At 38.0% G+C, this 13062-nt stretch overlaps 1 protein-coding gene across 12 annotated transcripts in view; it reads right to left on the minus strand.

Annotated features, from left to right (window-relative positions):
• Positions 1-13062, minus strand: part of MARK3 (microtubule affinity regulating kinase 3) — a 77862-nt gene that overhangs the window by 17943 nt on the left and 46857 nt on the right. For all 12 annotated transcript variants that reach the window (XM_053601444.1, XM_053601442.1, XM_053601443.1 and 9 more), the window contains 7 exons: positions 11682-11738; positions 8220-8456; positions 7944-8063; positions 7592-7691; positions 6957-7069; positions 6395-6548; positions 1906-2123 (listed from right to left, as the gene is read on the minus strand). In XM_053601444.1, coding sequence (XP_053457419.1) covers positions 1906-2123; positions 6395-6548; positions 6957-7069; positions 7592-7691; positions 7944-8063; positions 8220-8456; positions 11682-11738 — 999 coding nt within the window. The remainder of the gene's footprint in view (positions 1-1905; positions 2124-6394; positions 6549-6956; positions 7070-7591; positions 7692-7943; positions 8064-8219; positions 8457-11681; positions 11739-13062) is intronic.

Consider the following 13062-nt stretch of genomic DNA (forward strand, 5'->3'; position numbering starts at 1 on the left):
AGCTCACAGCAACCTCAAACTCTTGGGCTCAAGCAATTCTCTTGCCTCAGCCTCCCAAGTAGCTGGGACTACAGGCACCTGCCACAACACTTAGCTATTTTTTTGTTGTACTTGTCATTGTTATTTGGCAGGTCCCGGGCTGGGTTCAAACCCGCCAGCCCTGTTGTATATGGCCAGCATCCTAGCCCCCGAGCTACAGGTGCTGATCCTGTTTCAGAAATTTTGAAAGAAATTATACAAATGGCCAATAAGCACATGAAAAGATGCTCAATATCACTGGTCATTAAAGAAATGCAAAGCAAAACCACAAGATGCCACTTCATATTCACTAGCACAGCTGTTTTTTTAAAGCATAACCAAGGATGTAGAAAAACAGAGATTCTGATATACAGCTGGAAGGAATATAAAATGTGCAGGTGCTATGGAAAATAGTTAGGTGGTTCCTCAAAATATTAAATGTACATTTAGTATATGACCTAGCAGTTTCATTCCTATGTATGCAAAAGAAGTAAAAGCATATGTTTACACACAAATTTGCATATAAATGTTCACAGTGGCATTATTTATATTAACTAATAGGTGGGAATAATGTAAATGCCCATCAACAGGTGAACAGATAAACAAATTGTGGCATACAGATATAATGGAATATTATCCAATCCTAAAAAGGAACAAAGTACTGACACATGGTACAACTTGAAAGAACTTGAAACCACTCTGCTAAGGCCAGGTGCAAGGTTACCTAACTTCTCTTCACTTCCATAGCCTTAAAATTTAGCTAATCATTGGAAGAGCACTCAGCACAATCCCTGGCACCTGGTGACAATGCAGTCATATAGCCATCATAGCTCTCTGAAGACTCAGTGCAAACAACACATCCCTCAGGCATAGGCAGTCAAGTCTCAGAGTCTGCTGTCATTGTTTCTACTTCTTCCTTTGCTAGACTGAGGTCTTTCCATCTCTCAGTGCCTGACATAACCTAAAGCTCAGCATGTATCGGTGCAAAAACTAGAAATGGCATCTAACATAAAGGACTTCATTGCTCATCTAGTTTACATAGGGTATGTGCTACAGTTTAAATGTGTCTCCTCCAAAATCCATGCTGAAACTTTATCTTCAATGTACTAACATTAAGAAGTGGGGATTTTAAGAGGTGATCAGGACATGACGGCTTTGCCCTTACGAATGGATTAGTGTCTAATAAAAGGGTTTGAGGGGGTGAGTTTGTTCTTCCCATCCCTTCTGCCATATGAGAACAGAGTGTCAGTCTCCTAAACAGGATGCCGTAGGCAGGGAATAGGACCCTCACCAGATACCAAGCCCACCACTGCCTTGATGTTAGACTTTCCAACCTCCAGAACTGGGATAAAAAAAATTTTTTTTTTTTTTCTGAGACAGAGACTCACTCTACTGCCCAGGCTAGAGTGCAGTGGCCTAATCATAGCTCACTGCAACCTTGAACTCCTGGGCTCAAGCAATTCTCCTGACTCAGCCTCCTGAGTAGCTGGGACTGTAAGTGCACATGATTATACTCAGCTAATTTTTCTGTTTTTTAGAGATAGGGTCTTGCTCTTGTTCAGGGTTGTCTTGAACTCCTGGCCTCAGCCTCCCAGAGTGTCAGGATTATAGTATGAGTCACCACACCCAGCCTCTGAAGTAAATTTTTGTTCTTTATAAATCATCTATTTTTGGGTATTTGTTACAGCATCAGGAATGGGACTAAGACAAATGGTGACAATAAGAAATACCTACAATGCAGCAGGTGGATTGGGCATGGCGATACAGTAAGCCGGGTACTCCAGGCAGAGGAAAAAATAGGGTAAAATGGACACACTCAGAATAGCTGTGTCGAGCTAGTTTCAACTCTATTATTTTAGATCTGCTCTACAGTTCAACAACACTTACGCTAGGGACAGTGGAACTTTTCTTTCGTTCAGGAATATCTGCCTTATTGGGATTACTTGCATTCCCAAGCATGGGACTGGCTGGAGCAATTCCCTTTCCTCCAATAGCAATGCCACTTGATTTCCGGGAGGGAATTCCATCTTCTTTGAGGTCACTATCTGCAGCGCTGGTCTGACTCCTTTTTGGATACGCCACAACTGCAGGAACAGCTGGTCCCGCTAAAATAAAGAATAAAAGATGAAATAAAATTTCACATTTTATTCTCTGAAAATAAACATATTTTATTAAATGGTCTAAGATTGCTATTTGTCTAAAAACGTTTAAAACAGTAAAATCCTCTAAGATGTTGCCCTCTTACATATGTTTACACAGTGAATTCAATTTTGAAATTTCACTTATTAGTTCCTAACTATTTTTCTTAAAGATTCTAAGAAAATTGTTTAGAGTATTCCTTTAGAAATAATTATTGGAGTATTATTTATATAGATAAATAATCAAATTATTTAGAAGCACACATATCACACAGAATTAACTGGTTCACACTATGCTATGTATATCTGAGTAAATTACATCCATTTTTGTAAAAGTGATACCTTCACTTTTCAGAACAGTATAGATTTTATAGGCCATTTCATTTAAAGTTTTGTCTTGGATCTTTTTAAAAATAGTCACAATCTTCTGGAATAAATAAGAACTTGAACAGACAGAGGAAAATGGTAAAAGCAGAGGTAAACTGCTTTTACTCGTGCAAGCGACAGGGAAGAAGTGAGCAGAAATTCCTGGTCACACACAACTTATGCAGTAGTGCAGCTAGGGGCACACCAGGTGCTTGACTAACTAACTGATGCCTGTAATAAACCATTTGGAGACTCCAGTAGTAACCCAGGAAATCTGGAAGGCAAAGAATTTTGGAAATGAACATGGCAAATATGTCTAAGGGTAATTTGAAAGAGCACCACCAAATGCTCATTATTTATTCCCAGGCAGAAGGAACTTTATATTTTAGGTCTATTAGAAGGGAGAGTGGGGAAGCTATTACTTGGATAAAAATCTAAATGGCAAATCAATTTAGAACTGAACTAAAAGTAAACAACGCTGAGATTAAGGCTGTAGTGAGCTATGACTGGGTCATCATATTCCAGCCTGGGCCACAGAGTAAGAAGACTCAGAGGGCTTAATTTTATTTATGAAAGAACAACTAAACCAGCGATTTTCAAAACTGGTGTGCCTCAGAGGATCTTAGGTGTGCCTTGAAAATTTTTAAAGATCATTAATTAAATTATTTTTGAAAAAAGTTCAAAGCACATTAAGTATATTTCTTTTCTTTCTCTGTTTCATCAACATAATTTAAGTGTGCCATGAGATAAAAAAAAAAAAAAAAAAAGGTTGAAAAACACTGAACTAAACTCTCACTCTGGTAACTTTAACATATAAAACAAAAAGTTAATTAAGTAAAATGTGATATTACCCTGAATGTTTACCTTTCTTCCCAACATCATGAAGAGTTTTACTGACATTGTGAACTTTCAGGTTACTCTGGAATTGCTTTGAAACCTTTACTAATTACATTTTAAAAACATAAAGTCTTTTAAGATTTGAGATTCTGAATGGTAACCGGCACTAATCCAATCCACTGAATGCATTCAGATTTTCCATTTTACTTGCACTGAGTTGTGTCTTTATATTTAGTCCTATACCCTTTTATCACACGTGCAGATTTGTGTGATTTGTCAACAGTTGAGACACAGTGCAGCTCCATCTCAGAAATCTCCTGGGCTACCCTTTCACAGTCACAGCCATAGCCACTGCCACCTCCCTCTCACTCCAACCTCCTCCCTTCCCTAAGCCCTGGCAACCACATGGGCTTTCATGGGCTTTTTTCTTTCATGGGGTTAGTGTCTGAGGTCAGTTCAAAAGACCTTCACCAGTTCCGGTTATAAAGAAAGTCATTCCATGTTTTCTTTTAATATGTCTCTCTTTTAAAAGAGTCCTGCTCAGGAAACATCTTTTAATATTTCTGGGTTTTGTTCCATTTCTACCTTTACTGCAACTAGAATTCATCCTATGTTAAGATGTGAGAAAAAAATTCAAACTAATTTCTTTTTTCTGAGAACTAGCAACTTGCACCAATACCATTTACAAATTAGTTAACCAGTAACTGCTTTTTATTTTTTAAACAAGCTAAAGAACCCCTTTTGAAAATCTGGTAAAAAATCATCCTTCCCAGAAAAGTATGTACAAATACACATGCACAAGTGTTCACATACGGGTCCCAAATTAGGAAGTACAGTTACAAATTACATTTAGGCAGAGCTGGGCACCCAGAGCTAGACAAAGGGGAGAGGTAGGAGGAGGTCAGAAGACAAGCTACAAGTTAGCCTGGCTATAGGCTTGCCTGCCTTCACCTGGTAACAAGTTGATATACTTTCCTAGGCATCAAATTTAGAACCTATCTAAGTTTATCACTAAAAAAAACAGTGCCAGAGGCAAAAATCAAATCTTTGTTTTGCTAACCGTTATCTCCATCCCCATAAAAAATTAAAAAATAGGCAGGGATTGGGTCAGAAAGTGATTTTCTCTATAAATAATTTCTGGAATTATTCTTCTACCAACTTCCTTTTACTGTTAGAAGCTCTAAGAAAGAAGGACGATTATTATAAAACAGATATACCAATGAAATGGTTTAGAGAACAAAGCCACAGGACCAGAGTCCTGCGTTCTGCCCCAAGTATTCCTCATTTGCTATGCAACCTCATGAAGATTTGGTGATCTCTCTTGGCCTATTTCATTATTGATAAAATGGGAGTTTGTTGAGTGTATGCATAATACCATGTCTCAAGCTTATGACATCTCTAAAATGTCATAAGCTGGGGGGAAAGGGCATTAATAATCCAGATGGAATTTCTGTGCATAAGGAAGAACTAATGTGTTAAGATACTCCCTAGACAAATGAGAAAATTCCATTACCAGTTTTCTTTAAGTTTTGGAAACAACTCCCTTTAAACTGCATGGTTTTAGGGTAATACCACTTACATAAGTATTGCCCTGCCATCCATAAGCACTGAAACATCCTCCTTATTAGCAATAAACACATACAAAGGAGACAGAGACCCAGACCAACACTTCATTTCCAAATGCTATGAGCACAGATCCCGGTGTCAGAATTGGTTAGAGCTCTCAGTTATATCCCAGAATAGCAGGTGGTATAGAAAATTCACTGACACTATACTATACTATACTATTAGTACACAGTGCTGCTTCAATCCAATCACAAAGAGAGACAGGCAGCTGCAGGAAGAAATATGAAAACCACGGGGTGGGAAACTTGTGGCCTTTGGGCCACACATGGCCTTCTGGATCCTTGAGTGAGACCTTTTAACTAAATCCAAATTTTCAGAACACATCCTTTTTAATAGAGTAATAAATCTCAAAGTGAAAGAATAAAGATGCAAAATATCCAGAGAAAAGAAAGGAAAGGAGTAAGGGATGACAGGGGTTCCACCTAAGGGGTACTATAAATTTACTGAACCGTGGCACAACACTGTAATTTATAAGAGTTAAGAGGTTTATTTTTTTTTAAGTCAGGAACAGACCATCATAGATTCGGTTCCTGAATACCAGAATACTGAAATAAGGAAAACACCTGCAAAATGTTTACCTTTATGGTATGGTTGAATAAACAAACACACACACACACACACACACACTCACGAGTCTCAGGACTGTAACACATAGGCTGCCTTAAAGCAGAATAAATGTAAAAGCAAGGTGAGCACAGCCACTGGGGTCTCAAACCTCATAAAGGATTGGCTTCTATCTAAGTTTAAAAGAAAGGGTGACTTAACCACACCAAATAGCAAGAGGCTGGAAGAAAGAGTTACCATGAACTAGATTTTATTTTTTAAAAAAGTGACAGTAAAAAATTTAAACCAATTAAGGCAAAATAGGATACTACATATTCTCCAGGGCTTCCCTATCTAATATGGCAGCCGCCAGCCACATATGACTAAATATTTGTAACAATTTAAAAAAAATTTGAAAGTCATTTCCTCAGTTCAAGAGCTCAATAGTCACAAGTGGCTAGTAGCTATGTGAATGGACAGTAAGACAGAGAACATTTTCAGCACACATATAGAATATTTCATATACACAGAAAGTTCTACGATACGAGCTGCTCTAGAAAGTAAATCCGTTACAGAGGTAGAGGAAACAGCAAACTAAACTACAAACTAAAGCAGGGGTCCCTGAGGGGCAAGTGGTTAAGTTTCTACCCAGCTAAACCTTACCCAACAAAAAAAAGCCCAGTGAACGAATCAAGGAGATCAAAGCCTTGAGGTAATCATGCCAGTGCCTGCAGGAACGTTAAGAAAGAAATGCAAAGAAGGGACATAAGGCCAATCTCCAACTCTGGCAGGCACTGAGCATGAGAATGTTTCTCAAGCTAAGAGGGCGACTACAAGAGAACACTCCGTAATGTTCTTAGACTCACCATGGTCACTGTAACGTCTCTGCTTCTGGCTTGAAGAAACACTTCTCTGCACTTTGTGATGAGGAGATTGGCCAGTGCTATTGTTGAGATCACTGCTTGGCCTAACCTTAGCAAGTGAAAGATTGCTGCTAGAACTGGAATCACTAGCATCCAGCTGAGAGAAAATGAGAAAAACATTAAGCCACAACACAACTTCTCATAACACAGAGACTTGCCAGTTCATTCAGAGAGACAAACAATCACAATGTTTAAAAATGACAACCATAAACCCCAGCAAAAGTTATTTTTTTAACTGCTGAAAAACTTACTGAAGGTTATGTATCTATGATCTAGGCTTTTTCAAATAACTTAAAATGTTCTGTTTACTTAGAGTTATTATCTTGAAGTTAAAATAGTAGCCTATAATGGTTATAGGAGTTAGATTTGGTATTTGTAGGTAAATTTAGAAACTATTATGTCAAATGTTACATATGTATCTAAAAAAATAAAAACCGAGAAAACTGTTTACATAAACTTATAATAATAAAAGGTATTTCAGCTCTTCTTCTCTGATTATTCTTACCTCTGAAGATTTTCTCCCCAACAATAAATACGTGGCTGTGATTTCATCATATTTCATTTTACTCAGAGATTCTTGAATTTCTTCTTGTGAATATCCCATTCCCACCAAAATACCTAAAAAAGAAAGGTATAATACTGTTTGTGTGTTTTGTTTGGGTAAGAAATCATTCTGTTATAGGGTAAAATAATTTATTTGACCTTAATGGTCACATATTTTCTTTCTTTTTTTTTTAAAGAAAATATTGACTATGACAAATTTATTGAACCGGTGGTGCAAGACTGTAATTTATAGGAGAAAAGACATTTTCTTTAAATTTAGATTAACATGAAAAGTACAAACGATCAGGTTACAATGTTTGCATTTGTTAGGTAAAGTCCCTGTTGTAGCTGTCTCCCCGCACCCAGGAGGTGAAGTCACACATTTTCTCACAAATGAACACTTGTCTCTGAATTACTGGGTGCTATTGTAGGAAACTATAGCTAGTTAAGTTCCTAAAAACTATAGAACACATACATGATATAACTTGTGCTTAACATTCCATTACTAAAATTTCAGGCACATACATGAGTCAAAAAAGAAATATATTTCTTACACAAATACATGTACACATTAGTATGCAGGCAAAGAGTAATTACCTATTCGTTTCTGGTCTGAGATGTCTAGTTCTGGTTCAACAAATGGTTTCAGTTCATCTTCCTCATGCCCTGCATTTATCCACCTGTCCTTCATGATTTGCTGAAAAGGTGAACTATTCATTAGCAATATAAAATATTCCGATATTCACAATATTTAGGAAAATTTATTTTCAACATGTCATTGACTATATAGGTCAAAGAGTGACTTTAAAAATTTTCTTAATGTCTCAATTCTCACTTAAAACGTCCTAATCAAGCATTCAGTATGCCACACAAACCATGGTAAGTTTTAAAAATACTCTAAAAACTCTCCAAAGGTTTACTTATTACTTATTTCCACTTATGTGATTACCTCTAATGTGCCTCGTTTAATTGGATTTAGCACCAGGAAACGTTTGAGAAGGTTTTCACAGTCTGTAGACATGTAGAAAGGGATTCTATATTTCCCTCTTAATACTCTCTCTCTCAGTTCCTTGGGGAGAGGGGAAAGAAAACTAGTAAGTCAATTTGTAGGTAAAAAACAACAAAAACCCACTGAAACCAATAAAGTGACAATATTAAAAAACCCATATACTTTTAAAAAATTCCTTTTAGCTACATATAGTATATGGATGCAAGCTTCCTATACCTTCAGGTTTTGCCCATCAAAGGGAAGTGAGCCACTGACAAGTGTGTAAAGGATGACTCCAAGACTCCACACATCCACCTCAGGCCCATCGTACTTCTTGCCCTGGAAGAGCTCAGGGGCTGCGTATGGAGGACTGCCACAAAATGTGTCCAGTTTACTGCCAACAGTAAATTCATTGCTAAAACCAAAATCTGCTATTTTAATGTTCATATCAGCATCTAACAATAGATTTTCAGCCTAGAGGGAAAACATCAAGACAAAAATAAAATTTAACCAAAATACAATTAGAACTATGACAAGATTAGGCATTTCATTTAAAAAACCTTTTTGTAATGATATAAAGTTAGTATATTCTAATTAATAAAATGAGAACACATTTTTTTCTAGAGAACAAAACAGGAGGCAAATTAGAATTCCTAATTTTATAACATTAACAATCAGTAACAGATATGAAGGACTACAATAGTATCATTTATTCTAATACTATTTTAAACATCAAATGCCCCAAGATCAAGGAAAGCTTGGGCAGGTTTTTTTGTTTGTTTTTTAGAGATAGAGTCTTGCCCTGTTACTCATCCAGGAGTACAATGGTACAATCACAGCCCACTACAGATCAACCTCCTCAGCTCAAGTGATTCTCCTGCCTTAGATTCAGTGGCTGGAACTACAGGTGCATGTCACTACACTCAGCTAATTTTTTACTTCATATTTACTTTTTGTAAAGAAAGGTTTTGCTATGTTGCCCAAGATGTTCTTCAACTGCTGGCCTCAGGTAATCCTCTTGCCTCCTAAAGTGTTGAGATTATAAGCATCAGCCACCATGCTCAGCCCTTTGACAGGTTTTTAAATTAAGAATAATAAGGGGCTTTAAAAAAACTGGGCACTTGGTGTAAATGGATAGCCACATTTCATAAAAACTACTAAATAGCTATTTTAAAAAATGGCTATTACTGGGAAGGGAGAATCCCAAACCACATTCAAGGAATAAATCATAGTCACTTTCATTTATTTCAACAATATTTACTATGTGGCTACTACACAAGTGCTATATGCTATATTTGTGTCTGGACATACAGTGAACAAGACATAGGCTTCTGCCCTAAGGAGCTCATAGTTCAGAAGAAAGGCAAAAAGCCAAGCCAAGCCAGATGCCTTGAGACACAAGCGTTGTGTAACAAGTAAGTACAGGGGCTGTGAGGCTAGCACTGAAAGGGATGGACTGCTTCCCAGAGGAAGTGAGATCAAAGCACAAGAAAGTACAGCTGGTCATAATGGGTGTGCATCTGATGAGTGATGTATCAGCCAGAATAAAGAGTCTGAGAACACACAGGTGAGAAAGAAAGAGTATGCTTCACTCAAGAAACTTCAAGGGTATGGGAGAGACATGCAGATAAAGATGGTTAGGCAGATGGTCAGGGCTGAATCACAAAGGGCTGTACTCAAGAAGTCTGAGTTTTCACCCAAATGGCAATGAGAAGCCACTGAAGAATTATTTAAGCTGAGAAGTAACAATCTTATTTGTGTTTTTGTAAAAGTCTATTCTGGGTACAGTGTGGAAAAAGAGGTAAAATTGGAAGCAGAGAAGAATAGGCAAAAACTAGTGTTATCATCAAGTATGAGATGATGCTGTCTGGCATAGGACAGTATGTAGCAGAGTCAGAAAAGAGTGGATGTAAGAGATATTTAGAGAACGTAGCAAAAGGATCTGGTGACTAAGTGGATCGATGGTAAAGCAGAGACACCTGAGGGACATCAGTAACCAAAATAAGAAGTAAATGTTCAAGTTCAGAAAGGGAGAGTTTAGGCTTTGAACTTGTCCCACCTGGGTGGCGCCTGTGGCTCAGTCGGTAGGGCGCCGGCCCCATATACCGAGGGTGGCGGGTTCAAACCCGGCACCGGCTGAACTGCAAGCAAAAAATAGCTGGGCGTTGTGGTGGGCGCCTGTAGTCCCAGCTACTCGGGAGGCTGAGGCAAGAGAATCGCTTAAGCCCAGGAGTTGGAGGTTGCTGTGAGCTGTGTGATGCCATGGCCCTCTAACGAGGGCAGTAAAGTGAGACTCTGTCTCTACAAAAAAATAAATAAATAAATAAACATCTGAACTTGTCCCACCTAAAGTGCCTGAGATATGCTTAGGTGAAGTCAGTCTTTTGTCAGCTGGGCCCAAGACCCACCTGGGAGAGCACTCTGGCTGCAGGAAGGAAATTTGGAGGTGGTCAGCATGCAGGTGGCCATAACAGCTTATGGAGGAACATGAATGCACCAAAGGTGGGCACACAGAGAACAAGCAAGTCAGTAACAATCACATAAGAAGAGAGTGGGCAAAGGACCAAATTAAGACACAGATATAGAAAATGTTTATAGCAGTGGTTCTCAACCTTCCTAATGCCACAATATATTTTCATTGTTACAAAGGGGTCATGACCCACAGGTTGAGAACCACTGGTTTACAGAAATAAGGGCATGACTATAAAGAGAAAAAAAGGATGTATTTGGAAGGGAACCTGTGGTGGGGCCCTCCAAATTCCACTGCAACTCTTGCCACAGCCACAATGCTGACAAAAGCAGCAGAATCGGCACCAGCCAATGTCACCGCAGCAGTTCCCACCTTACTAGTGGGAAGAGACTGGAGATCACAAGGATGGGAAATTCCGTTGGACCACCCAGCTTCTGTGCCCTCCCCCCATGGCCAATGGAAAGCCTGGTGATCCCAAGTCAGGAACCCACAGAGTAGGAGATGGTATTTGGAATAAATACAACCAATAAAGAGCTCATATCTAGAATATGTAAAGACGGGGAGGGGGAGGTATAGACTCGAGCTTTTGTAAATGATACTTGTGAGAAGCCAGCAGAGAGAGTGAATGAAAAAATGGAGTGAAAAGAGGCATCAGAAAGAGCATAGCCCAAGCAGGAAGACACATCCAGAACACAGAGACAGAGGTGCCCCACTTTCCTATAACAAGAGGTGAAAGATGGGTGCAGATGCAGCTGGGTTTGAAGGCCTACTCAAAAACTAAGGGAGTTTCTGCCTGGTGTTTCCATTTTCTGTGTAAAATATGAAAACTCATCCTATTCCAGGATGTGAAAGAGGTTTCAAATAGGCACTGCTTTTAATATAAGACAGACAATGTTGCTTAGCAAAGCCAAAAAGAAGTGCCAGGCAGCACTGAGGACAAGGTCCAGGTGTGATCATCCACTTTTAGAGGCCCCATCTTTTTGGTTACATAATGATTATCTTCCAGAAATTAGCCACCAGCCACCTTAACTAAAATGTAAAATACCTCTCATAAACTTCACTTTTATTTATTTTTAATGCTCTACTGTAACTTGATTAAAAGGATTCAATTATTAAAGGATTTATTTTTGTCTTATTTAATAGTAAAATCTAACCTATACCTCATTTGTGTAATAAGAGAATTTAACACAGAAAAATAGAGTATGCACTTAGGAATCCTTTCTACGCACCTTCAAGTCTCTGTGAACGATCCGTTTTTGATGGCAGTATTGGACTGCAGACACGATCTGAATAAGGAGAAATGCAAGGGTCAGTCACCACAGGTACAGATTTATAATTAAGACAAAAATAATTTCGTTAATGTTCACACACACACAAATACTCAGTAAGCATTTAATGTGTGGATTTCTAAAAGCAATTTTCATACTCTTTGAACTTTTCAATCTGGACAAATTTAGGGATGAGGGCAAGAAGAGGTAGGTACACTTATTAAGTGTAATGCAAGGATATAACAAATACGCTGCATCTGGAGTACCAGATGGCTATGGTGCAACCTTTCTGTGACTGTATAACCTACTCAAAACCAAATTATGGATAATTAATACACTGACTTAACCTGAGGATCAGTTTCCTCTTCCTTAATATGGAAAGATTCAATGTTGTAACGTATGTGAACTATGAAAACTACTACGCCCTCTATTGATAAAGAGGGCAGGTAGCGTGCTTTAGTCAACTTGCAATTATTCCTATGGTTAGTTAGCACTGCTAAACAACTGTTTTACTGAAATTTATCATTTACTGATAAATTTTTTAAAAAATATCCTTTTCTAATATTAAAGTCTTATTATAGAAATTTTAGGAAATATAGAAAAGTATAAACAATATATGTCCATATTATCACTAAATAAAGATAATATCTCGTGTTTTGTATTTGCTCCTAGTCTTTGGTATTTTCCATGTATATTTATTTTTTGAGATAAGGTCTTGTTATATTTGCTCAGGTTAGTTTCAAATTCTTGGGCTCAAGCAATCTTCCCATCTTAGCCCCTTGAGTGGGAAGGACTGATTATAGATGTGTCACGTTGTTAAGCTATCAGCAGGGATTTCTAAACAAAGGTTGAGAACATGGATGTTGTCTCAGTTAAAATTTGAATGTTAGCCTAATTCACTTTCGGTCATATGTGAAAGAACAGAGGCACCAATGAAGAAAGAGATAAAGAAAATAGAGCCAAGAATCTATTCTTTTTCTCTGAAAAGAACAAAAGCTCAACCAAAAAAACTAAAATGGCGTAAGTAGTAACCAGGATGGGAATGGTGAAGGAAGGAGGAGGAAAATCCATCTGCTCATGAATATGGAAAGACGGGCCTACATTCCTTGTCATAAACAGAAAAAATGCATGGCATTGGAAAGAGAGAAAAGTAGAAACACCAATATGCTTGACTCTTCCAGATCTAAAGGAGCTGTCTTAGGCAAAAACTGCAGCAATGAGAAGGGATTACATTAATTCTAAGCACTGTAAATCAAGCCATTAAATGTAAAAGCACACATACACAAACCATCTTTCCTGATCCAACGAATAAGTTCCTCAAATAATTAAAAATTTCTGGCCC

This window comes from Nycticebus coucang, chromosome 9 (genome assembly GCF_027406575.1).
Source record: "Nycticebus coucang isolate mNycCou1 chromosome 9, mNycCou1.pri, whole genome shotgun sequence".
NCBI classification, from domain to species: Eukaryota; Metazoa; Chordata; class Mammalia; order Primates; family Lorisidae; genus Nycticebus; species Nycticebus coucang.